The sequence below is a fragment of the Hibiscus syriacus genome, unplaced genomic scaffold (assembly GCF_006381635.1).
Source record: "Hibiscus syriacus cultivar Baekdansim isolate YM2019G1 unplaced genomic scaffold, ASM638163v2 tig00116962_pilon, whole genome shotgun sequence".
In the NCBI taxonomy this organism is placed as follows: Eukaryota; Viridiplantae; Streptophyta; class Magnoliopsida; order Malvales; family Malvaceae; genus Hibiscus; species Hibiscus syriacus.
The window spans coordinates 7,259,797-7,286,664 of record NW_024063488.1 but is presented as its reverse complement, the minus strand read 5'-3'; the positions used below and the strand labels follow the sequence as shown (position 1 = coordinate 7,286,664).

Sequence of the window (26,868 nt, the reverse complement as noted above, 5' to 3'; positions counted from 1 at the left end):
TAAAGAGGTTCTGGGCAGAGTGCATCGATGCACATTCATAGTGCATCGATGCACATTCATAGTGCATCGATGCATCAAGGTTAAAACCCATAAATTTGTTTGAATGTGCACCGATGCATTGGTAATGCATCGATGCACTCTTTTAAAATAAAGACATCGAATGCAATTCATGCATCTATTCATAAGTAGTGCATCGATGCATCCCATTAATAGTGAAACATCGAATGCAATCGGTGCATCGATGCATAAGGAGTGCATCGATGCATCTCAGCAATAATACAACATCGAATACCTTTTATGCACCGATGCATCAGTAGTGCATCGATGCATACCTTCATTAAAAGATGAAATTGACTTTTCTCTTGGTCTAAAGAGTAAACCATTAGAGTATATTAGTTATGATACTGATATAGATCTATATATGATTATGTAGATATAGAACGTGATCCCATTCCGAATCAACTGAAGGATTAGAATCGAATCAAAGCAAGTATGATACTGATATAGATCATATTGATTATGTAGATATAGAACGTGATCCCATTCCGAATCAACTGAAGGATTAGAATCGAATCAAAGCAAAGCTAAGGTGAGCAATTTAATTTGTACTATTATTGAATAAACATTTGGCTTGCGATGAGCCAGTGATGGAGTTACTATGGTAAGAAGTAACTCCTAAAATGTTATTTGATTGGTGATCAATGTTATGATTTGTGTGATTATGAGATATATAAGTTATATGGAAAGTATATGTGAAATAAGATATGAGCTTATATGAATATGTGATATGAATAAAGCTATAAGAAATGATTTATGTGAATATATGCAATTGTGATGCGTGTTATATGATATTAGATATATGTTTACACATACATATGGTATGTGACCGAAGAGAATGAACATGTGATTATAAGATCAATGATTACACGTACATTTGGTACGTGACTGAAAAAAAAAGATATATGTTCATAAGACAAAGGATATGAATAAGTAAAGTGAACTGTTATGAATGTTAATACCCATGTTATGTGATAAAAGAGCTAGTGGTATAGTTGGCATGCCAAGGGTTGAGGGTTTACCTATGTTCTTCGGGACATATGGATTGTTTACCTATGTTATTCGGGACATATGGACTGTTTACCTATGTTCTTCGGGACATATGGACTGTTTACCTATGTTCTTCGGGACATATGGATTGTTTACCTAGGTTCTTCGGAATCTATGGACTGGTCCTTCGGAACGAATACTGAACTAAGGTTCGGTGCCCCATGAGGGAATTGATACGAGCTGTGGTGACAGCATTAGTGCACAACCTCAATGTACTCATATACCTTAAGTTCTCAATAGTGTACATGGGCTAATAAAGAGATCAAATAAACATATTGAATGTGATATGCATACGATGGGTTTATAAATGATTATCAAAGGTAAGCGGTTTGAAATGTGTTACATGAACCATATGATGTTATGTGTGTTTCTTAATGATAATGATGGTATATGTTTATGTATGATTTATGTTATATGAAATACTATATGTTTTATATGCCTCACTAAGTCAACGACTTAGCGTGTGATTGTTTCACACGTAGATTTCGAGAAGAGTAAAGAGTAATGCGGAGCAAGACAGGTCAGTTCTCCTTACCAAATGTCAGATCAGAAAATATATGTACTGTATATAGAGTGTAGTTGGCGTGTAGTCTAAAGATATAAATTGTATGAACTCTGATATATTTTGTAAACGTTTTGAATAAGTTAAATGTTATAAAAGTTTTTAAATTACTCACTATTTCATACGAATAAATGTTTGAAAAGTCAATGTGACACTTCGGACTCGTATCCGGGTCGGATACGGGTTGGGGGTGTTACATACAAACAAGTTTTATTATTGGTTGTGGTCCAAGATGGAAACCACAATATTCTTCCTGTTGCGTTTGCCCTCGTTCAAGGAGAAGACACTGAGTCTTGAGCTTTTTTCCTTAAAAATTTACGTTTACATGTTGTCACCAGAGAACGAGTATGCATTATTTCAGACCGAGGAGCCGGGATAAAAGCAGCAATGGACTCTTTGGGTACAATGTATAGACCTCCACATGTTCAACATCGTTATTGTGTCCGTCATATTGCTGCAAACTATTACAGAAATTACAAGAAGAACGATGAACGTCAGTTAGTCGTGCGGATGAGTATGTTACTTTTTCCCAATTTTTCTATCAATTTCTTATTACTTATTTATACTTCATATTAACTATTACATATTCCTAATGGCTTAGGTTACGAACTCTTACCTCAAAGTCCACATGTTCAACATCGTTTTGTGTCCGTCATATTGCTGCAAACTATACAGAATTACAAGAAGAACGATGAACGTCAGTTAGTCGTGCGGATGAGTATTTACTTTTTCCCAATTTTTCTATCAATTTTCTTATTACTTTTTACTTCATATTAACTATTACATATTCCTAATGGCTTAGGTTACGAACTCTTACCTCAAGGTTGAGTCGATCTACAAGAGCTGTTTGGCAAAAATAAGAAGGGGTGCGAGTACATTATGGACATCAGCAAAGAAATGTGGACAAATGCATATAACGGGGGGTATCACTATGGTCATATGACAACAAACTTGGCTGAAGCAATAAATTCAACCTTAAAGGGGGCGTGTCATTTACCAGTCACGGCGTTGGTTAAAACGACTTATTTTCGTTTGGGTCAACTTTTGCAAAGCTCGGTGGACAAGCTCTTACCTGGATGCAAAACAGACTATTTACCACCTAAGACTAGTTGATTACAGAAAAAAGTGCTGCATCAAATGGGATGTTAGTTACAAATTTTCTCGCACCCGGTGAATTGTTTCGTGTAACCGAAATGCCACCGCTATAGGGATTGGAGCTAACTCTTTCAGAGTTAATCTGCAGAGAGGTGGTGCGATTGTGGTTCTTTCAAGCACTCAATATCCTCTCATGTCATTGCTGCTTGCTCACATTCGCATTTGGACTACAAAATTATGTTGATCTCGTATACCAACTTTCCAAGTATTCAAGGTATATGAATTTGAGTTTCCGCCCATAGGAAACGAAAGAGACCCAAATGAGATTCAAACTTGGCTTACAATTGTATCAGATCCATTGCTATTGAGGGACTCAGGTCGTCCCAAAATCTACTAAATACATTGTGATATGGATATTCGGGAGAAGTCAACAGAACACAAAACGATGGGCATTGTAGAAACATCGGGCATATAGAAAAAATGTCCAGCTCTGTTATCATCATATAAACGTTAACTCTTATTAATTAATATTGTATTTAAATGAATGTTTTTGTTTCTAATAATTTAATGTTATTGCATTTATATAATTTGTCAATGTATGTACACCTAATAATTTTTTTAACTTTTAATACATAATATTTTTAATATTTTATTTAATATAATAATTATATTATTAGTTATAATTTTTTTAAAATATATAATAATATTCCACCTTCTAAGTAGAGAAAAAGATTAATTAAACAAATTAAAGTTATTAAAAAATGTATACGATGACACATTTCTGTTCTGATTGGAGGATTAAATTAAATTAAATTTCAATAAGATTAATTTCATAAAATATGTAAGTCTTGAAGATTAAATATGTAATTATACTAATTTTAACTTATGCATCAATATTTCGTTAAATATTGATAAGAGATGACTAGATTGATAACATTTAAATATTAACTGATAAAATTAATAGATCGATAATTAAATCAAAATAATAATATAACCATATGTGTAATATTATAATTTCATACATTTTCCTATAACTACAATAAAGTCAAAACTGGTTTTCATATATTGTTATATCATTAATGTAGATAATTCACTCCACCTTTAACACCATTAACAAAATACATTTGATAATTCTTACATTATATCGAAACACTTTACATAATATATATTATTTATAATAAATAATAATAAATATTTATTATTAAACAAAATATGTGGCAGTCGAGCTGGCGAAAGGCGCGTCCCCGAGGATGCGCCTTACACACGTGTCATCCAACTCAGCGAAAACACGGGTAAAGCAAAATATTATAATTTAATCTTCAAACTAATAATATCATTTTAAACAAGTCTTTAATTTGCAGTCTTTATTTCAAACAAGTTAATCTACAATATCGTATGAACAATTTAAATCTAACATGTTAGAAATGATCTTAACAAATTTTAATGATAATGATTATTTTTTACATGATAGTTCCAAACTATTCATATAATATGTGCTTATGTATTTAAAATTTGATGTAATAATATTAAGGAAAAGGGTCACTTTTACCCCAGTAGTAGACTCAATTTATCATTTTCGCCCCTATAATATTTTCGTATCAATTTAGCCCTCAAAGTTGTTCAATCACATCATTTTATACCCTTCCCCTCACTTGAAATCTTAAATTGAGGGTTTTAAAATAGAGATTAAGGTTTAAGGTTTATAGGTTATGGGGTTATAGTTAAGGGTTATCAATTTAAGGTTTTAAATTAAGGATATGATATAGAATGATGCAATTAAACAATTTTAAAGGTTAAATTAATACGAAAAATAAAATAGGAGTAAAAATGATAATTTGGATCTACTACATAGACAAGTGACCATTAATCCAAAATTTAAATATGCTTTACGTTAAACTTGAATTGACATTTAATAGTTGAAAACTAACATAATGACGTCTTCAAATGATATTGATAGGTTGAAACTAATTTAGAATGTTTCAAAGTTCAGGAATTATTACAAAAGCTGGGAATAGTTTGGGGACTGATGCAATTAACTCCGAAAGGGCAAAAAAAAGTAATATTAGAAAAGAAAGAGCGCAGAAAAAAAACTATAAAACTGGCTCCGAGTTTTCTTTGCATAGACAACAATGTTAGTGTTTACAAACCCCTAGCTAATAAAACCAATAATCAGTGATTATAATATTAATATATTCAATGTAGCATAAATTAGTCTTAATTACCATATCCATTAACAAATATTTATATACCAATAATTAATTTTATAACATTAATTAAAGCTATAACACTAATTATTTATAATTAATGTATTTTTATAAAATAAATATAATTATCTTCAACGTAACTATAAACTTTATTTTTTATTTTTTTGAATGGCTAAAGCAGCAACGTCTTAAAAAATTACTAATATTTACCGTTAAATATATGGGCTAACACCAATAGATCAAAAACCATTGGCTCAAAAAGGCCCAATCCCACTCCTCTTCACAGGTTACTACATCACGAACACGATTTTTTTTAAATAAACATGATTTGTTTCCGAGTAATGCAACACAAAAACCATTGGCTCAAAAAGGCCCAATCCCACTCCTCTTCACAGGTTACTACATCACGAACACGATTTTTTTTAAATAAACATGATTTGTTTCCGAGTAATGCAACACCTAAACACTTTATTTTAATTTAATATAATAATTAACAAAGAATAATTTCGGCCTTTGACCAATATCTAACAAAAAAAATTCACTCTTAACGCAATCACAAACATAAATATAAATATGCAAACAAAGAAAGCATGTCAAAAGCTCGTGCAAGAGCAGAAAATAAATGAAGTGCCCAAATACCAAATTACATCACAATTCATTAGGTTGTAAGGGCAAGCTTTAATGACAGATGCAATAACAAAAACAAGAAAGAACAAAAAATCGTAAGCACATAGCCCCAGGTCGTAAATAGACAATATATATAGTACTAAACGGGGAACTGTATTCTACTTTTCAGACGAGAAATAAAAACATGAACACTACAACTAGTAACCATCAAACAAAATCACAAAGACAAATATGAGCGTCAGTTACAAGGCAAACAACCATGCGATACAAAATAATAGACGCTTCTAATTTCTAAAACCCTCAATAAAGCTTGTTATTTATTGACTATTATTATTATCATCTCAATTTATATAAAAATGAATTGTTCAATGCTTTAATCAACAAATGAATCAAACACAATGTCATCATCATAATAATAATACCAGCGTGCATGATGAAGTGTTGTGGTTCAAAGTTATATAATAAAATACTATAGGGATAAAAAGGATTTTTTTTCCCAAGCCATTCTTCAACTTTAAAATCAAGAGTAATATAAAACAGTGTGCGTATATATAGCAATAGGTAAATCTTCCACCATCTACAACTATGGATGTCTCAAATGTCAAAAGGAACTAACGGGATTTAGAGGTACATTTCGCCCTTTAGATGACATGAATGCCCATCTAAAAGGAATAACATGGAAGCATCAAACGCATTAACATGATAAGATTATGATCAAACAACTATCACCAACCTACATTGATTATGCTATATCTCCTCCCTCGATCTTTCCTTCCTTCCTAGTCATCATCTTCTTCCTGAATTATTAAAAAAACATTTTAATAACAACCAAGATCAGTAACAAAAAAAAATTATTGAAACTCACCTCTCCGCTGCTCTCTTCATCATCCTCATCATTCACCTCGGACTTTGACTTCTCAGACTCCGCATCTTCTTCTTCTTCTTCTTCTTCTTCTTCTTCTTGGGGACCTTCAGCCTGTAGTCATCCCAAAAAGGGGGGAACGTTTATGAACTATTAACAACTCTAAACAGAAACTTCAAGATCGAGAGAAAACCCTAAAAACAACTAATTTGGAAATATATTGGAAATACCTGTCTCTTATTGTAGGCTTTCATGTTCTTTTCATACTCAGCCTTTCGCTTCTCTGCCTTTGCTATATAAGGTGCTTTTTCCTAAATTTTATTGTTATTAAATTATTCAGAAAACATATTTTTATGTTTTGTTATTAACGATGAACACAGTAAAGGAGTACATACAGCATCAGACAAGCTCTTCCATTTATCTCCACCGGCTTTGCCGACCTAATTTTAACCACACTAGAAATATAAGAAAGCTACGTCTTCAAAAAGAAGAAATAAAAAATATATTTCATACTTACAGCAGCAACAGATTTGTTTTTAGGGTGTTCCTTTTTGTATTGCACACGGAACTCCTCCCTAAAGATCCAGATGTCAATATTACCGAATTAGATAAGGATATAATCTTAAGTCAACGAAGTAATTATTTGAAGGTTGAAATTAGCTTTGACCCGAAGAAGAATCATTCAATTCACCTCTTCAATTGTGGTTTACACGAAGAATATAAACGCCAGAGCTTTCCATGACCAAAAAAATATAAAGAAAAGCCCAACATATACAGGAGAGAATTGTGAAAGATTACATGAAAACGAAGAAGGCGCTAGCAGGTCTCTTTGGCTTGTTTGGATCCTTAGCTGCCTTGCCCGCTTTCTTTCCAGCTTTGGCGGTTGATTTCTTGTTCACTGCGAGCCTATCAACGAATCAGAGAATAAAGTCAACCGACAAGAAACGTAAAGCCCTCATCTAGATCTGAGATCTCAGAACAATCCATATGAATAAGGTAAAGAGAAGAAAAAAAGAACCTGCCACTCTTAGCATCTGACTTGGATTTACCTCCCTTCATGTTGAATTCTGCAATTAAGATAGAAGATCAATAGAGAAAAACGAAAATCGATAGGAAAAAGGGAAGATTCGTGGGAAAATTATGAAAATTAATGAAGGTCGAGGGGAAATACCTGTCGGTAAGGTAGAGTTAGGGATGAGGGGAGATAGAAGGAAAACTAGATATAGAAAGGCGAGAAGGAGATAAAGAGAGATTAAGTTGCAAATTAAAGTTTAATTGCGCTGGAAATGAAAATTAGAGGATGGGCTGAGGACGTTGCGCATTAACCATTGAGCATTGGGCTAAAATTTAAGATTCCATTCAACGGAACTGGACTGGACTGGACTGGACTGGACTGGACTGGACTAGATAGGGCGTCCTTTTTTCACCGTGCATCCAGTACCGCTCTTAAAGTTCGTTTGGATAAACATTAAGAATAATTTTATTCTTAAAATTCATTAGTAAGATTAGATAACATACCCGTGAGATTAAAATCAATGATAGAATACGTATCTAGATTACTTGACACAGTAATGGTGAGATCAATAACTATTGTGAATATTAAATTAAAATATTAAAAAATATGTCTACCAAAAAAATAATTCATTATATATACTTCATAGATAATAAGAAATTATTCGAATTACTTTCATGTCAATTAATAATTTTATTATTAGTAATAAATAATATCAAATAATATTGTGTACTTCAACGTGCCGCACCGTTAATGTTTCAAATACGAAATAACTTACGTGAAAAGTATCATATTCTAAGATTCGATCTCATTGAAGTCAACTCTATATAATCAACAAGAGAGAATCCTTGTAAAATTCATAAAGATATTTGAAGCCGATCAGTCATTAATGTTACCTAAGCTTCATAACTTGGACTGGGTTATGGTAAGTCCATAATTGCAGGCAGCTATATCTACCAGGCTCAAAATACTCTATTCATCAAAATAGATATAAAATAAAATAGAAATTAGGTTTGGAATGAGAGTCTGTGATTCAGAGCTCAAAGCATTTCTGTGTCTAACCTTGGATTTTGTAGTCCTCCATCTTCCCAAATCCGACTGGTTGGGGGAATATGCAAACTTATCAATGAAATTTAAACTGGCAGTCCTCTTCGTGCTTGAGCCATTAACCTGCAACACACCCAATGTTAATTTTAGCAAAGAATTCCAAAATTTGGACAGCATGCAATCATTAAGCCCAGTATTATAACTTAGCTTGTCCTTCGCTGCCTGGTCCTCTGCTGCTTCAGAATTTCTAATTACCACACTTCCATGGTTAAGCATTATCTGCAGATGAAAATATTTCAGAAGAGCGTTTTAAAAATATAAAGAAGGATTAAACAGTACGAAGAATCAGAAAAATAAAAAGTTGTGACGTTAAGGTATTAATAACCTTACCTTGTTAAGGAACTGCACATTTTTTCCATCTGCTGCTTTGATTTGCACGCCAAGACAATTGTTAGGGTTGCTGCAGAAGGGGCAAAAGACCTTTTGGAATACACACCCATCTTCTTCACGCCATATGCCCTGCTCTCTGTCAACTTCGAGAGTTCCACTGTAGAATCTTGGATCAACTGATGAAATGTCAGTTATGATAATTGGTACAGTTGACAGCGTATTTGAATCGCAAGAAACTAATTTCTCTTTGAAAAGTGATAACAGGTAGACTTTTGAAGACACGGTCAACGAGAAACTGAGATACAAATGATTTTCAGGGCGGCCTAAAGGGCTTTTGCAGAGTAAACAGGAAATTTGTAGTCTTTTATCCATAACAGGACAAGAGAAATTAGTATTATCAGTTGCCAATGGCTGTGGAACATTTGACTCCTTCGGATAATCGTTTTCAGCTGCGCTAGTTTCAAAACCAAATTCAATCCTGCGAAGCATATCTCCATTGGCTAGTCCCTCAAAATTCATGGAACCTGGAATTTGAGCAGGAGTAACACTGTCTTCTTCATCAGCAAGGTTAATGAAAGTTGAAGCTATGGATTTCCTCCTTTTCTGGATATATGAACAAACACTAAGATTCAAAGGTGATTCATTTCTTGATATCTCCCCAGCTGTGTTCTGATTCGCATCTTTTTCGGGGGTGAATATTGTCTTGGATCCACAAACGGAAGGAACTTCATCAGGCTTGTTGACATTGGATGAAACAAAAATTGATCCGGAGACTTAGTTGAGGCCTGAATTATTGTTGAACCACAGCTACCATCCTTAGTTAAGGAACCTGGACTAGCTAAAGAAATGCTAGTATTCACAAATGGTGTTTCCTGGACCATGATTGCATCTCGATCTTCATTGGAAAAGGTCATAGATGAAGCCTCAAAACTCCTGCAAAAAGATGCTTCCATGCCAATAATACCAGTTTGATGTTTCAAATTCTAAAAAAAAATGGTTACGTACTGTTAGATAAGTAATCTGTAATAATATTGAACAGCGTCCAAAAGCAAATGATCAAACAACACAGATTTCCTAAACATGATGCAGCCAGTATTGCTATACAGTTATTTGCCAGTGTAGTAGCATGCGCAAGCATATAGTTTTCTATCATTACATTTCAACTTCAAAGTACAGAATAGGCCTCAGACATTTACCGTGAATCTTTTGGAGAGCTGCATTCCAGATCAATACATTCATTGCAGGTCTTCTCATCCTTACCGGCTTGCATTTTTGTCTGAGCTGCAGCATTGCTTTGAAGCTTCATTTGAGAAGTGATATCATATTTTGCTAAAGAAGATAGTTGCTGTCCACAATGAATAGACGGGTTAAGTTTCAAATTTCTCTTTCAGGAAATTTGCAGCTTTGATCCTTAGAAGGGAAATTTTTCATTGAAGTTATTCAAGTTGAGGTTACAAACCTGGTTTTTTACAACCAAGTCCTGCAAACAGTTGAAGCCAGAGAAAAGACTTTATGTAACACCATTAAACCATAGTCCATGCACAAGAAAAACAGTTTAAAAAAATAAAGGAACATATACTAATAAAGGAACTGAGAAAGATCTTGACTTCACTGAAAAAGGATCTCAGCTCATCTAATGACTTCTCAAAACTTCCATACATTCTAATGGATGGCCTTAGCCACTTTGAAATATATGCTCTATTCTTTTCATCCTGAAAACGCCAATCTGATCACACCCAAAAAAAAATTCCATTTAAATAAGATTTTTTTTTTTAAAAAAAAGGAAGGATCACAACCCATTTTCTTAATGTTACGAAGAAAACTACCTCGATGCAGCAAAATGTCACAATCCACATTTTAATTAATGATATCAAACCGTCACATTGCTTAACTTTGGTACAAAGGCATGTAATAGAAGACTCTGAGGAAGCACAAGCTACCTAATAGTAACATCAGAGCTCATTTCTAGGGCATTGCTTCATGTATTTAGCATACAAGTTCGATGCTTCAATACAATGAAGCAGAGCTGACGAAAAAATCACTAGAACAAGAAATTGGAAATTATCAGAAGATAAAGATTTTCCCCCTTTGCCCTGCTCAACTCATCCTTGCCAAAAATTGCACAAAAGAAACTATAAAGCAGTTAGACTTAACCCAAAACCAACTGGTTATTTCTATGATACAGCATTCCTTGAAGCAGCAATAACCAGATGCTTATGCATCTCACTAGAGGCACAATAAAAATACTCTGTTTCATATAACAGATTGTCCTAGTCCACGTCCTAACTCCTAAGGAATAGAACGTTGCTCACTTCCAAATCTGCTCACGTACCAGACAAATAGCTTTCTGGATACATTTCTTGACTCGAGACCCAGTTTTGAAAGGCCCTGGATGTATAAACCTAATAAACTAGTGAAGTATCACAAACCAATGGCACCAGAGGTAATTTGGGTAAGGGAACATTGTTATAATATTTAGACATTGTCCACAAAGCTGTTCCCTTATCTTTTCATTTGATAGTAATCTGTGTCATGTTAGAATCTTATTTTCAGAAACTTCTGTCATAACTAAAACCAAATTCAAAACCATTACCTAACAGGATAATGGCTCCATAATCCCATCTATGACGTATACAGCGCCCTGCATGGTAAAAAGTAGTTATCGAATAATACCACTGGAGTACTGAGAGGTTTTTTCTTTTTCATTTTTGTTCAAGGGGAGATTTAGGAAGAATACATGCTTAAATAAATAATTGCCTATCTGTATATAATCAAAATAACATGCAAATACTTGGACCCGTTGCATTATCAAATCCTGTCACAAATAGATAAACCTTGAGGCTGGAAGTTTACAAGGAATACCAAGAGCTTGATTTAGAGATCTGAAGGCTTGCTGGCAGTACCAGTCACTTCCACTCAGAAGGTTTTTAGATGATCTGTAAGTGTTATTATATTTCTTCTTTAATGCAATCTGTTTATCATTTCTGCAAAGTTGATAGGAGTCAGAAATCAAGAAAATGACATTTTTGTTGGAAAACATTATAGACATGTGAGAATACGTAAATATTCAGAAAGGGAATGCCAACAGCTATCTTAGATAGTCAAGAACTCACAATTAGTTAACAATCATACAACAAGATATGCCTTTGTGCTTTTTTAAATGCATAAGCAAACATAAGATAATCAGAAGGAAAGAACACAGCTGACAAGTGGCCAGAAAGCATCAAGGTAATTACTGAAATTTAGGAAAAGGACCAAAACATCAAAGGGATCAAAAGGATACAACCACCCTAGCATTATCATCAGAAAAATCTATGCCTTCTGACACCTGCAAAGAAAATATGGAAACAACTTTTAACGAACCACAAAAATGTATTTCCACCAGTAAGTGTCGTAAGACATGAAACGTTAAATATTATGTTTACACTAAAACCAAGCCTATAGGAGAAATATAAAGTGGTGACAATTGGATTTCCCTTTCCCCAACAAGACAATGAAACCAATCCCTGAACAGTCGAGGTTTGACGAGGAAAAGTGCAATGCAAACCTTTCCACGGAAAACTGCAAGAAAAGCTCCTCCTCCATGGTTAGTAACTTTTGCAGGCTCACTCACATTGTCATCTGTTCTTTTTGTCCTTCTCTTTCTCTGAAGAAAAGGTTTCTTTCCTCGAGAAACTGAATCATAATAACTTTTCAGAACAGTCTCAAATTCTTCCTGATTACCCCCTCTTGGCTCTGCACAGACTCCACAAGATCAGATTTCCAATCCAATATGAGATGTCGTGCATATCAGGTCATCTCCAACATCAGTACAAGAGGGCAGGAAAATATGCATGGAAACAAAGTTTTAAGTAGCATTTTCTGACAAGAAAATTAATGATTGCACAACCACATTAGATATGGGGAAGGGATAAATATGTCTTACCAACAAAAAGGGGCTTTCGTGCTTTAAGTTGTGACCATTGGCCTGTGCCACGCCAACGGTCACGAAGCTTCTCTATCAGCTTGTAACTTGGGAAGAATATCAGACAGCCACCTGAAACAATCTTGAAAATTTCTTCCAATGACTTGCCAAGTGAGTCCTTCAGGACCAAAAATACAGATGTGCAAATATCAAATAATAATTACTTCTCACTCAAACCAAAATTTCCACAAAATTCAATATACCTGGAAAGCATATTGATCTGCTGTTTTGTAACTTGCATCCAATCGGCAATTGTCTGGACCATTGGAGATTATAGCAGACCATACCTGCAACCGAATAGTCGATAACCCATAACAAAAATAAAGTGAAAATAAGAACCATAAGCATGAAGAAAATAAAATTTGTACCTGGGATTTAATATCAATAACATGAGGAGCCTCCAAATAGTTTCCAAACTGTACTCCAAGTTCAGATTAGAAGGAGTTCAATGGTGATAATGTCCTAGATTATAGAAATTATTAACAAAACTACAAGTGGATAACCCTATTTGGAAATGTGAGTGAGCCCAAAGAATCCAGTAAATGGAAAGGACATGATAATATACTTGAGAACCTCACAGTATCAGGCATTATAAATGGCAATTTGCTTCAAAAAGGGTGGCACACCTCTGGGATGATGGCATATAATTATGTCAATCAGATACTACAAAGATATCTTCAAGAGAAGATATCTTTCCAGATAGGTAGCGGCAGTTAATGGCTTTGACTTGGCTAGAATAAACTTGCAAGAAAATTTGGGCCATGATATTCTAGGGTTGCATAAAACTGGAAAAAAAATTATGATGCATAGAAGGTTCATTAATGCAGGGCCAGCAACTGAAACGTCCAAATAAGGACCATTCTTACCCAGAATTCCTGCTTGAAACGAGTAATTTCTGTTGGTTATACTCTTAACTCTGAAATGACAGTGAAATTGTGGACAACCAAAATTAAGACACCATAAATGAATAGCATACAGAGGAATGACTCACTTAAATTTAGAGCATCCTTCCTCCCGGTTACTCAACAAAAGCTTGCTGTCAGATTCCAACCGCAAATTTAGTATGAAAAAAGTAATGGAAATCATACAGGGGAATAATAAAGAATTCTGAGGTCCAAGTATAGCACCATTCTTCATCAATATTCTCCTTGGAGACATGAGGATTTGTGCAATAATGTTTCCTTGAAGCCTGAGAAATTTTCAAAATAATCAAAAGCTTACAGTTTCCGGTAACAAGGTGTTGAACATTACTAGAAAAGAAGAAGAAGAAACCTAAACGAAAAAGATAAACATACCAATATTGTCATTGGCACTCGATAAGAAGTTTTCCTGTATTCATGAATCATTTGGGAAATTTGTGAATGTGTCCTCCTGACATTAATAAGAAACCACGTGCTTAATAGCAGATCTTCATTCCAGTTATACAAGTTCTAGCAGCTTTTTACAAAGATGATTAATGCATTAAGAAAATTAGCTCAGTTATCAGGAGAACCGTAAAAGCTTAAACCAGAAATGATTTCAAGAACTATACCAACTCCGAATGAACAATCTTCTATCACACAAAATAAAAATGAATGAATTAAAATAGCATCCTTTTCACTCGACATACACCATTAACCTTTGTTCCTGTTGTAGCTGCTAGACAATAAAATTTTATAATGAGTACTAAATCAGATTGTTTCAGAACGACATTTGTCTTTGAGTGATAGCTTGGTGTTAAAAAAATGAAGAGAAGAGTAACTTAAATAGAAAATTACCTTAAAATGAAACCTGCTTCGGACAAACAAAAAAGTAACATTAAAGTAAAAAAATCAAAACGCTAATTTGATTTATTAATTAAACTTATGAAGCATAATATATGGTAGGAGCCAACTTTTTTCTTCTTATTCTCGTTATTTCCTGAATGCTCAGGTGGCTCTGAAACAAGTGATGGAGGAATGCCTAAGAAAATAATCAAGGACCATCATGCACTCTCAAATATCCATGAACAGTATTTATTCTATCAGAATCTAAATTAAAGCAAAGCAGTGCTGGAAACTGAAAACCTGAAATTAAATAGAAAATCAAGGAAATGTGAGAAAGCATTGTAAACTTCCTTGCAGGTTGAGTTTCGGGGATAAAACCACCGCCGTGTCCGAGAGGAACTCTGATGGCCTCTGGAGCTTGGAAGGATTGAGACAGAATGCCTTTGATGTTGTTGATCTTATAGTTTCGCTGCCAAGCAAGAGTGGAGCAAAGAAACGAGAGTGATTTGCCGGTACCAGTGGGCCACTCGAGCAAGGCGTGACAATGACCATCTTTCTGAGCTCGATCTAGGGGTTATATGACTCTGTGCATGAAAGATAACTGCGTGCCGTACGGCTTGTATGGGAACTCCACTGGAATCCCGGCAATATGGTGAACATTTTTACGATTCTTGGAGTTGAAGAATTTACGATTAGACTTATGACTGGGGACGGCTCCACTTCCAGTTCCAGGCGCTGTGGGCATGGTTTGTTTGGGTTCCGGAAAAGAAAAGCTTCTGCGGACGCTTGATTTTACTTGAGACTATGGAATGGAATTGTAAGCGTGAGGCGGTGAAGTTTTGGCGGGAGTTGAGTTTCTTGTTTCCGTTATTACAAGAAAGAGAGGGAGGGAAAATCAATATATAGAAAACAAACGAGGAAAGGCCCATCCAACTCGAATCGGTGGAAATATTCCGTTGGCGGTGTTGTTAAAATTTTAAATTTTAAATTTTAACATGTATGTAAAAGATTAAATGTTTAATTATTGAATGTATTTGAATTGATATTATCTTGTATTAGTTTTAAATTTATAAAATTAAAAATAATTTATTAAAAAAGTAAAAAACTATTTGGAGTTAAATAATATTTTTTTTAGTTTACTAGAAATGTAATTATCTTTTTTGAAAAGAGGAAATGTAAATTAGTAATCTCTAAAATAGGTAAATAATATTTACAAATGTTTGGGCTTGGGTTTGAATAAATCCACCCATGGGTTTTTCAATCGACATATATTATTGGCTGTCCCTTGTTCCCATATGTAATAGTGTAAGGGGAGGTAAGATAGTAGGTTGTCCCCAACACTAGGTTGAAAACAGCTTCCGTAGGAGACCTCCAAATTATGAAATGCCCTCTATAGGACTCGATCTCACGACCTCAAGATTAAAAATCTTGTGATCTACCAACTGAGCTGGATGGTCATTCCTAATCGACATATATTATTATACTCTTTTAATGAAATTAGAACAATGTATCAAAAGATATCAATATTGATATGTATCAATATCATAGAAAAATAATAAGATATTAATTATTTTGAGGTAAAAATTCGCATCTCACTCAACTTAACATAAATATATACAGTGACGATTTTAAAAATTAAAAAATAAGAGTCCAAAATTTACTACTCGCTCTTTAAAAAAATATGTATGTATTTTTTTCTTTTCCCTATTACATTAAATTAAATTTAATTGTTTTAAAAAAAAATGGGTATTCAAATTACACCCCACCGTGTCCACATACACCTGCCCCATAATTTACACATAAAAAATTTCATTTTTATTCAGTAAAATAAAAACGTAATTGAAAAAAATAGAGAAAAATATTATTACAACTATCTCTAGAATATATAAGGGATAATTACACTATTGTCTTGAATTGGATCGAGAACTTTTCACCCCAAACTAGACCTAACTCAACCTTATTCTCCAAACAAAAAATTGACATGATTCAATCTCAAAATCTTTAAAAAAAATAACTTTATAGAATCGAATCGAATCAAAACTCATCAAATTTGGATCATTTGTTCATCCTAATAAAAGCTCTCCAATTTTTAACCACAAATGTAAGCCTATTTAATTATAGGCCTCAAGCTGATTATTAACCATGTTTTGCAAAACTAAATGTCCCATCCCTCATATAGTTTTGCTATGCTTGATTGGCATCTCTAGGTTCTCACACCCCAACACATTCACTTGGTCATTGCTTCCCGTACGTCCGTTCATGAAGCGTTTCATATTCATGTTGTTTAAGATACTGAGATACTGCTTAAGCGTCTAATCCTTTTTGGTAACTTAATAAAATATTGATGGATAAGCAAGAAGTCAAGGCATATTGATAATGATATGGCCCTCTCCCTCGCCCTCGCCCTCGCCATAGGTAGGTAACTGACTCTTCCTCTTATTAGCTATTAGTGTTAGGTTTGAATATTAAGCTTGGGCTAAGGTAGTTCATTGGACACTGCAGCACTGGGCCTCCATTGCTCGGCGACTTCATGCAGTCTTTGAAATAGACCAACCCGTGATGTAGGCCACCGTGCTAGAGTCCATGGCTCAAGATAAGCCGCTCATAAAGCTTCCTTGTTGATAACAACAGGGGGTCGGCACCCGCGCGGTTCCAGGTAATCATGGCGGAGAGTGGCGTTAAGCAGCGCAGTTTACAGTAATTGTAAACGACTGAGAGTGTCTCCCAGGTTCGTGGCCCATCTTTGATACAGCTAAGCTAGCAGAGAATCAATCTTTCACAGTTGTATTTATAACAGGTACTGACGGAAGGTGAGAAACAAACAGCAATTTGTCGGTAACGGATGGGAATTGGTGGCCCATCTTCATCATGCACCAATCTGCTCTCTTCTCATCTCATATTACAATTTGCGTTTGTAATGTATTTCTTCTTTCACTATCAATTTCCTCAGCCGGATTTTACTTTAGGATAAAACGAAAACCATCATTTTTTCCTTGACCTTTCATTCAAGCAAAAGGTTCCTACCCCATCTTCAACCACCGTGAATGATTAAGTTCCAGCTTCAGTCACTAATGTGTTCAAGTGGTCACTAATAGTGGTATCACTGTAGTACTTTAATTCACATTTATACGAGTAAATTGGCGATGTTTTTTAATTAGAAGTTCAAATCCTCATTGAACTCGTGGGTCTTTAAATTCGTGTGGATAACAAAGTCCAGCGTCTCTATTCAGTTTATTTTAAGTTTATTGTGTGGTTAAAAACAGCAAGAAGCATCAGTTCCCATCCCCGCACCTGAATTATGATTCTCTGAATGTGTTCCTTTTATTTTTTATCTGGTAATATTTACTTGGACATTTTTTTTCTGTTTTTGTATCCCTGTCGGCAGATGATAATAGAGTGTCCCCCCCCCCTCCCCCCAACCCACACACGAAAAAAAAAAGATGAAGAAAAAAGAGGAAAAAAGCCATAGGTATAGAAGTACAAGGCCGGTGGGTTGTTTGGTGAAAGTTACCAATTCTCATTCCTAGATGTGCTATTTCAGCTGCTGACTGAACTTTTTCTTTTGTTTTTTTATGTTATAGCTTCCTTATTGCTTTATCACAACTTGCTAATTATTATTTTTTACTCTGCTTTTCTTTCTTTACTTCGCTTTTTCTGGGTCGGAGATAAGGAGCTTTAGTGCAGTTACTTATTGGGGGTTCCATTTTCACTCAAATAAATGAATATTATATAACACTTGGCCTCATGAATGACTGTGCTATTCTTAAATCTTGATGCTTTAGTACGCTATCTTTTATTGGGTGGAATCTGACTCTGATTTCCACTAACTATTATAGTCGTTGCTTTTATTTGTCATCTCGGTCTGTTCAATTACCACAATCTTTTTAGGTATTATGATCATTGGTTTATAGAAACATAATGAAGTACTCGGGTTGGTAGGTGTTTGTTAACTTGATGGTTTTGTTCGTAGGTAAGGTTAAATAGACATGGGTTTTCGTTATTGTTCTTGCTTGATCATTGAAATTCCTTGCCATTCCATGTTCTTTTTCTGCTGAAGTTTTTTGGTTCTTAATCTGTAACATAGTATATGCATAATATATATTTTAATAATTTTGATCTGAGAAACTTTTGGTTCCTTTTATATGTAGAGCTTCTGAATCAATTGGAGGCAATAGTGGACTGGATACATCTTGTGTCGGTCAAGTTGGTAGTTGACCGAAATGAACGTGACTGGCTTTATTTTCTTACTCCTTCTCTACTTAGGAGTGTTTCAAATTGTTTGCAGTAGAAATGCTTCTGCTCGGCCAGCCGTTGTAAATATTGGAGCAATGTTTAAATTTAACTCTACCATTGGACAAGTTGCAAAGATTGCTATTGATGAAGCTCTGAAAGATGTGAACTCCAATTCAAGCATTCTCAAAGGAACAAAACTTAACATAACACTGCAAAATTCCAATTGTAATGGCTTTCTTGGCATGGTCGAAGGTATTCCACAATCCATTAATCTGCTTTGGGAATTACTTGTTTTTCTTACATATAATGGTCAAGACAGAATATCGTTTGCTCCTGATAATTAACATACTCCAATTTATGTGTTGCATAACAGCTTTGCGGTACATGGCGACAGATGTCATTGCAATTATAGGTCCACAGTGTTCTGTGGTTGCACCTATTATTTCACATGTTGCAAGTGAACTCCAAGTTCCTCTACTGTCGTTTGCAGCTACAGATCCGACCCTTTCTTCACTTGAATTCCCTTTTTTTGTTAGGACAACACAGACTGACTTGTATCAAATGACGGCTGTGGCTGATATCATTGATCATTATGGTTGGAAGGAGGCCATTGCAATATATACAGATGATGATTGGGGGCGAAATGGTGTGTTTGCATTGAAGGATAAACTTGCAGAGAGGCGCTGCAGAATCTCCTACAAAGTAGGTATTCAACCATATTCTTCAGTGACTCGGGGTGACGTCATGGATATTCTTGTTAAAGTAGCATTAATGCAATCTCGAATTGTTGTTCTGCATGTAAATCCAGTAATAGCGTTTAAGGTTTTCTCTGTTGCAAACCATCTTGGAATGATGGGAAATGGTTATGTGTGGATAGCTACAGATCAGCTTTCATTAGTTTTAGATTCCAATTCTCCTCTTTCTTCTGAGACTATGGACACAATGCAAGGGGTTCTAACTTTACGTCAACACACACCTGATTCAGATAAAAAAAGAGCCTTTTTTGCTAGGTGGAACGACATAACCGGAGGTTCTCCAGGATTGAACTCTTTTGGGCTATATGCTTATGATACAGTTTGGCTGCTCGCTTATTCTCTTGATGCGTTTTTCAACCAGGGTGGGGTTATCTCATTTTCTAATGATTCTAGGATAAACTCTGTGGCAGGCAGTACACTCCACCTTGAAGCAATGAGCATTTTCGACGATGGAAAGCTCTTGCTGAAGAACATATTGCTGAGTGATTTTGTTGGTTTGACAGGCCATCTTAAGTTTAATTCAGACAAGTCTCTTATTCTTCCTGCCTATGATATTATTAATGTTCTTGGAACTGGGATTCGACAGATTGGTTACTGGTCGAACTATTCTGGTTTATCCACTGTATCCCCAGAGACACTTTATACAAGACCACCAAACCGTTCAAGTGCTAACCAAAAGCTACACAGTGTAATTTGGCCGGGAGAGACATTGTCTACGCCTCGTGGATGGGTTTTTCCGAACAATGGAAAGCTATTGAGAATCGGTGTTCCAAATAGGGTCAGTTACAAGGAATTTGTATCGCGGATTCAAGGAACTGACATGTTCAAGGGATTTTGTATAGATGTATTTACAGCTGCTGTTAATTTATTACCATACGCTGTTCCATATAAATTTATCTCCTTCGGAGATGGTCGTAAGAACCCAAGCTATACAGAGCTTGTGAATAAGATCACAACGGGTGTGAGTAATCAGTATGAGTTTGACTACTGTGTTATTTTGTTATATGTGAAATATTGCTTTCTCCTGCCATCTAATTGTCGTAATATTTCTGCAGGACTTTGATGCTGTTGTGGGTGACATTGCCATTGTTACAAATCGGACGAGGATAGTTGATTTTACCCAGCCTTATGTTTCATCTGGGCTGGTCATTGTAGCTCGGTTGGAGAAACAAAGAAGTGGTGCTTGGGCTTTTTTTCGGCCATTTGGTCCCCGTATGTGGATTGTCACTGCTTCCTTCTTTATCATTGTCGGAATGGTTATTTGGATCCTGGAGCACCGGATAAACGATGAGTTTAGGGGCCCACCTAAATATCAAATTATAACCATTTTATGGTGAGTGATTATGTTTACAATTTATTGGTATGCAGACAGCGGTAGTATGTTTGGAAGTAGGATATGAGTGTTTACATATATAGTGTATGTAATCCTTCGTGTGAAGGAATTTATTCATGTTCGGTCAAGTGTCATTTAAAGCAAAATGAAGAACAAGAGGCCAATTTTTTTCTTTCAATCTTGAAATGGAACTGGAAAGAGAAATCCGTGAGTGATGCATTGTGTAGTAAAAAGTAATGGAAGCTGTCACAAGCATCCCCCTCCCCCTCTCACACCACTCTTTTCTGATCTTGCTATGAATATCATAATGCTTGGTTAGTTTAAGTTTTTTCTTTTTATTATAATTATTATTATTGCCTGGTTGTATCTGGTTGTCATTCACTTTTCTTTCTTTTGAACAAAGCGTACAGTTACTTTCATCCCTTTCAGTTTTATCCTGATGTGAACTAATTTGCAACTTGTGTGCTATCCTGGCAGGTTTAGCTTCTCAACGATGTTCTTTGCCCACAGTAAGTAAAATTTCCACTGTTATATATATATATATACACACACTATTAAAAAAATAAAGAACTTAAGGCAAGGCAGAAATGATGTATGGTAAATTTGATTAAGCTGGTCACTTTATATTCCTTTTGCAGGAGAGAATACTATGAGCACGCTTGGGCGTCTAGTGTTACTTATATGGCTCTTTGTGGTTTTAATAATCAACTCCAGTTACACCGCAAGTCTGACATCAATCCTCACAGTGGAACATTTATCTTCTCCAATTAAAGGACTTGAAAGCTTGGTAACTGATAATGAGCCTATTGGATATCAAGAAGGCTCTTTTGCGGAGCGGTATCTAAGTGAGGAACTAAACATATCTAGATCTAGGCTTTTTCCTCTTGGATCACCTGAAGAATATGCTTCGGCCCTTGAACGTGGTCCTGAAAATGGAGGTGTTGCTGCTATAGTCGATGAACGTCCATATGTTGAGCTTTTTCTCTCGAGCCAGTGCAAATTCAGGATCGTCGGTCAAGAATTTACCAAAAGTGGCTGGGGTTTTGTGAGTATTTCTTTTCTATCATTGTGAGGATTGGAATAACATCACATCACATGCATTTTAGCATCATTGACCATTTTTAGTTTTTCCATGGCACATCACAAGGCAAAATTTTTTGCTAATAAATGAGTCAAATTCATACATTCATTAAACAAAGAATTGAAATGGCCCCCATTATTGGCAGGCATGCATCCTTTAAGTTGCGTAATATTCTGACTAGGCATTTCCTCGGGATTCTCCGTTGGCAATTGATATGTCAAGTGCAATTCTAACACTTTCTGAGAACGGCGATCTGCAGCGGATACATGCAAGTGGCTCTGCAAAGCACCTGCAGTTGGAGAGTACAGAGATAGAGACAAGCCAACTTAATCTATCCAGCTTCTGGGGTCTATTTCTTATCTGTGGGATTGCTTGCTTCGTTTCTCTTCTCATATATTTTCTGCAGATATTGCAGCAGTTACCACCTGCTCCTGAATCTGCTTCAAGAACAGGTCCAGTTCGCTCACGTTCTCGACGACTGCAGAGGATTTTGTCACTATTGGATGAGAAAGAAGACCAATCAAAAGGTGGCCAGAAGAGAAGGAAAGTAGACAACGATGGGGATGAAGAGTTGGGGAGTTCGCCCAAGAGGAGAGAAAGGAACAATAGCAATAGCAATAGGAATGTAACCTGGAGCAATTAATTGCTTCCCACTTCATTCATTGGAGTTGGGCATACCTGACTGTTAACTATGCCACTGTTCATGTGTTCAAAGGCAAAGCATTGGTTGTTGGGTATATTATATGTTAGAAGGATTTTGATTTCAAGCACAGCAACAAGTAATTCAATCCAAGATTATTGCGACTTTTTTATAGCTTCAAGTTTCAAATGTAGTTTGATGATTCTCATCATGTCACTCTGATGTTATTACAAAATGAGACAAATGATAACATGAACATTGGAAAACCTTGACCACTGACCATGCCACCAGCATGGAAACCAAATTTAAAAGGGAAAATGAAAATTGCAATCATTTAAGCCTCGTAAACTTTGCATTCTTCATCAGCTGGGTTTGTCTCGCAGAAATCTTCCAAGGGGTCAGCGCTTCCGGCTACAGGCATGCCTGGCCATTTGCTCGCCACCAAGTGGGCCAAATCAACAACCCTTTGGCTGTAAATCACAAACATCAATCACATTGTAACAGTAATTAGTATATAAGTTCAAATACAGAAGATTGAAAAGTTGACTACTTGGCTCAACTATTTTTAGCTTGCTTTAAGCTTACCTATAACCCCATTCATTGTCATACCAGGCCACCACCTTGACCATGTCATCTCCCATGACCATGGTCAATGAAGAGTCGATGGTAGAGGAAACATCAGAGCACCTAAAGTCCACTGAGACAAGAGGAACATCACACACGTCCAATACGCCCTTCAATGGCCCCTCAGCCGCCTTTCTAAATGCAGCGTTCACATCTTCCGCCGTGATACTCTTCTTCTCAACATTCACAACCAGGTCAACAACTGATACATTAGGTGTCGGCACACGAAGTGCGATGCCGTTGAGCTTGCCCTTGAGTTGAGGAAGCACAAGAGAGACAGCCTTGGCAGCACCTGTACTTGTCGGTACAATGTTCAATGCTGCAGCCCTGGCTCTTCTCAAGTCACGGTGTGAAGCATCTAAGAGCCTCTGGACAATCACAACCAAAACCTTCAGTTTTCTTGTCTGCCAAAGCAATTAATTCTTTCGACGTATAATCTATCACGAAACCTAATTGTCGAGTTCATCAGTAGACCGCAAAGTGTTTGATTAAACAGTACCTGGTCTCCGGTGTAAGAGTGGGTAGTTGTCATTGTACCCTTGACAATGCCTGGCAAAGTGAAAGAAGGTTAGCTAATCTTAAACTGCTAACACGAATGGAATTAACCTAAAAAACTGAGAAAGTCCATTCCTAGATGGTTTTAAGCTGTGAAATGATGTATAAATATGAACAATGCTTACCAAGTTCTTCATCCATGACTTTCACAAAAGGAGCCAAGCAATTTGTGGTGCATGAAGCATTGCTGCAAGTATAAAACTGCAATCAAATTCTAAACCACTAGAACAACAGAGAAACGTAGAATGATTATCATGATCGATTCATTAGCAGGTAACTCTTTGTTCAAAACTGACCTTATGATGTTCGCGACCTCGTGGCCATAATCCCCTTCATTGACTCCAACAACATAGGTCGGAATGTCTGCACCTTTAGCTGGAGCTGTTATGATAACTTTCTTGGCACCAGCTTGTATGTGCTTCCCAGCCCCAGGGCCATCTACAAACACTCCTGTTCCCTGTAAGATGCATGTCAAATTATTCTATTATCTAACAGTAGAGGTATAAATTTATGGCATATGCATGACATGTTCTTTTTAGTCAGGAATCACGATCTTGTAGTTTTCTGCCTGGGGGCTACATAAATTCCAACACTAAGGGCAAGGACCTACCTCGATGACGATGTCGATGCCAAGTTCAGCCCACGGAAGCTTGAGAGGGTCCCTGTTAGAGACGACTTTAATGTGCTTACCATCAACACTGATAGTTTCATTGTCTACTATCTTCACATCAGCTTTGAAAGTTCCCAGCATTGAATCATACTTCAGCAAGTGTGAAGCCTGGTTTTCATTTTTTGTAGATCGTGGTTAATATATGAATCTAACCAAATTTCATTCGTTTTAACTCTTAAAAAAGCATGACAAAACACAGTTACTTACATTCTTGACTCCACCACTGTCATTTACGACAACCACGTCGAGAGGCGAGTTCTTCCTGCCATGCCAACATCGGAGAAAGTTCCTGCCAATGCGTCCAAATCCGTTGATCGCGACCTTCAATTTGGCAACTGTTTCGCCCCTAACAGGAGTTGCTCGTACTCCTACAATCTAAATTTCAAAACATTTTCAAGTGATCAGTACCATAAACCTAGTAGAATAAGGTTTGCAGATGGATCATTTTAGTTCTTATGCCAGCTGTCTAATGAAATTCACAACTTGTCTAATAACGGACGAACATTGAACTCAAAAAACAAAATTTTGAGGAAGTGAATGAACCTTTGGAGTAAGTTGAGCAGCCACAATATCGAAAAAGGACGCATCTCGAGCATTGTTGACGAAGGTGACGCACGAGATGGATCGAAGTCCAGAGAACTCAGCAACTTGTAGTCTCTGCACAACAAGAACAAAAATGAGTATCACAGGATCAAAAGAGCAAGAAAAACTACATTCAAACACCTGGAAAAAGAAAGAAAGAAAGAGATAGACCTTGGTGGAGCATTGGCTTGGAGCAGGGAAAGAGTAAGTGGTCCTAGATGGAAGCCTGGCTGTTGCAGGGAATCTTGAAGGAGCTATAGCTGCCATGGATATTGGTTGCAAGAAAAAACTAAAAGATCAAACGTACCTGACGTCTAGGCCAGTATTATAGTTAAATTATTAGCATAGAAGGTATGGAATATGGATGAAAGTGGAGTAGTGGAACGTGTGGTGAATATGGACCAGGAGTATGCATCTATGTGATAAGATCTAAGACTAAGATTGTGTCCGTGAAGACAATTCATAATTTGAGGCACGGATATAGGACCGCCCACCGTCGAGAAAGGGATTTCGGTACTATATAGTGTAATAATGCAATTAGTTTAGAATCAATAGCAGCCTGCCACTGTCAAAGACCGGAGGCCCATCCCATCAACAGCTTCACATGAGTCCAAGCCCAAAAGTACTAAAGGAGATCGTTTGTTGCTTTTTAATGGGCAAACTATCCCAAGATATTAAACTATTGGTTCAATTTTTTTTTTTGGATAATCAAGATTTTATTACCAAAAAATAGCAGCAAGCTGCTAACAATAAAGTCCAATCAATATAACAAGAACTGAGATCAATTTACATCAAAATTATATTATACATCAGTGGTTACAAAGAGCTGAATTTATACTATCTAATCTATTAATATTCCTATTACTTAGAATAGATCTAACTATCTCCTTAATAGTATTAATAATTCTCTCTTCGATTCTGCAAGTTCCTTTGAATATCCTGCGATTCCTTTCCTCCCAAATGGTGTAATTAAAGGCGCACCATGATAGCTTCAGAATTCAAGTGATCAATGAATTACCTTTCCATGTAGATGTCGCCCAATCCAGCAGGTTTGGCCAAGTCGATAATTGCCTGCTCAAACTAGAAAGTTGAATGATTGATCTCCAGATGGAAGCTGTCTTCGAGCACTCGGCGAAGAGATGGTTTCTAGTTTCTTTTGCTTCCGAACAGAAGATGCAAAGATTGTTGGTAATAAGGCCAAAGCGTTGCAGTCTGTCCTTAATGGGTAGCCATTCCAGAATAACAAACCAGGAAATTAAGCTATGCTTCGGAACATGAAGGGAAAACCAGATTAATTTATGCCATGGGACTTTAATATCTTTAGGACGAATCTCGTTCCAAATATCCTTTGTGGTTTTTGCTGCTGTTATAGGCACTGTTTGGGCAACTTTTCTGATTTTCAGCATACACTTGAATCTCCAGCTTACGCTTTGCGGTTCTTCCATGGTCCAGAAGTCATGTTGCTTGATTATATAGTTATGAATCCACGCTACCCATAGAGAACCTTCCCCCGCGAGTAATTTCCTGGTGAGATGAATTAAGCAGGCGTTGTTCCAGGATTTAATATCCTTTAAACCTAGGCCTCCTTCGGATTTTGGTTTACAAACTTTCTCCCAACTCAACCTTGTGATAACAGCAGGGGTGTCCAATCCTTTCCAGAAAAATCTGGAACATAATTGCTCTATCTTTTTGATAATGGAATGTGGTAATAAAAGCTGCATGCACCAATAATTAGTGACGCTATAGAGAACAATTTTAATAAGTTCAGCCCTGCCTGCAT

At 36.1% G+C, this 26,868-nt stretch overlaps 3 protein-coding genes and 1 pseudogene across 8 annotated transcripts in view; 1 reads left to right on the top strand and 3 right to left on the bottom strand.

Annotated features, from left to right (window-relative positions):
• Positions 1–6,073: 6,073 nt before the first annotated feature.
• On the bottom strand, positions 6,074–7,752 carry LOC120190342 (high mobility group B protein 3-like). Of its 2 annotated transcripts, XM_039193437.1 has the most exons (8): positions 7,629–7,752; positions 7,476–7,524; positions 7,256–7,363; positions 6,975–7,032; positions 6,853–6,897; positions 6,688–6,768; positions 6,461–6,571; positions 6,074–6,392 (listed from the first exon to the last, which is right to left on the bottom strand). In XM_039193437.1, exons 2-8 carry the CDS (start codon positions 7,514–7,516, stop codon positions 6,375–6,377), a joined length of 462 nt encoding a protein of 153 aa, XP_039049368.1. In that variant the 5' UTR covers positions 7,517–7,524; positions 7,629–7,752; the 3' UTR covers positions 6,074–6,374. The 2 variants fall into 2 exon arrangements, with proteins under 2 accessions (XP_039049368.1, XP_039049369.1); XM_039193438.1 differs by lacking the exon at positions 7,629–7,752 and having other exon boundaries at positions 7,476–7,622.
• Positions 7,753–8,441: 689 nt separating this feature from the next.
• On the bottom strand, positions 8,442–15,360 carry LOC120190565 (annotated as a pseudogene).
• Positions 14,394–25,488, bottom strand: LOC120190340 (glyceraldehyde-3-phosphate dehydrogenase B, chloroplastic-like). 3 transcript variants are annotated; one of them, XM_039193432.1, is made up of 9 exons: positions 25,050–25,488; positions 24,714–24,881; positions 24,447–24,614; positions 24,133–24,293; positions 23,962–24,023; positions 23,781–23,830; positions 23,243–23,649; positions 22,946–23,127; positions 14,394–14,404 (listed from the first exon to the last, which is right to left on the bottom strand). In XM_039193432.1, exons 1-8 carry the CDS (start codon positions 25,353–25,355, stop codon positions 22,992–22,994), a joined length of 1,458 nt encoding a protein of 485 aa, XP_039049363.1. In that variant the 5' UTR covers positions 25,356–25,488; the 3' UTR covers positions 14,394–14,404; positions 22,946–22,991. The 3 variants fall into 3 exon arrangements, with proteins under 3 accessions (XP_039049363.1, XP_039049364.1, XP_039049362.1); XM_039193433.1 differs by lacking the exon at positions 14,394–14,404 and having other exon boundaries at positions 22,834–23,127; positions 25,050–25,163; positions 25,260–25,480; XM_039193431.1 differs by lacking the exon at positions 14,394–14,404 and having other exon boundaries at positions 22,834–23,127; positions 25,050–25,487.
• Positions 18,268–26,868, top strand: part of LOC120190338 (glutamate receptor 3.3-like) — a 30,848-nt gene continuing 22,247 nt past the window's right edge. The window contains exons 1-8 of one of the 3 annotated variants that reach the window (XM_039193428.1): positions 18,268–18,585; positions 18,764–19,100; positions 19,222–20,564; positions 20,659–20,936; positions 21,414–21,445; positions 21,575–21,981; positions 22,199–22,657; positions 22,694–22,714. In XM_039193428.1, the coding sequence (XP_039049359.1) occupies positions 18,836–19,100; positions 19,222–20,564; positions 20,659–20,936; positions 21,414–21,445; positions 21,575–21,981; positions 22,199–22,657; positions 22,694–22,699 (2,790 nt within the window). In that variant the 5' untranslated portion in view covers positions 18,268–18,585; positions 18,764–18,835 and the 3' untranslated portion in view covers positions 22,700–22,714. Of the gene's footprint in view, positions 19,101–19,221; positions 20,565–20,658; positions 20,937–21,413; positions 21,450–21,533; positions 21,982–22,198; positions 22,822–26,868 lie in introns of those variants that run through there. The other 2 variants (XM_039193429.1, XM_039193430.1) reach the window with 2 other exon arrangements.

Excerpts from the sequence above, each read along its gene's own strand:
- LOC120190340 (XM_039193432.1), bottom strand. The coding sequence starts at position 25,355 with ATGGCAGCTATAGCTCCTTCAAGATTCCCTGCAACAGCCAGGCTTCCA. Across the intron at positions 24,882-25,049 it reads CTGCTCAACTTACTCCAAAG|ATTGTAGGAGTACGAGCAAC; the intron begins GTTCATTCACTT and ends TTTGAAATTTAG. Across the intron at positions 23,650-23,780 it reads ACTCTTACACCGGAGACCAG|AGGCTCTTAGATGCTTCACA; the intron begins GTACTGTTTAAT and ends GTGATTGTCCAG.
- LOC120190342 (XM_039193437.1), bottom strand. The coding sequence starts at position 7,516 with ATGAAGGGAGGTAAATCCAAGTCAGATGCTAAGAGTGGCAG. Across the intron at positions 7,033-7,255 it reads AGCGCCTTCTTCGTTTTCAT|GGAGGAGTTCCGTGTGCAAT; the intron begins GTAATCTTTCAC and ends CTGGATCTTTAG. Across the intron at positions 6,572-6,687 it reads AAGCCTACAATAAGAGACAG|GCTGAAGGTCCCCAAGAAGA; the intron begins GTATTTCCAATA and ends GGATGACTACAG.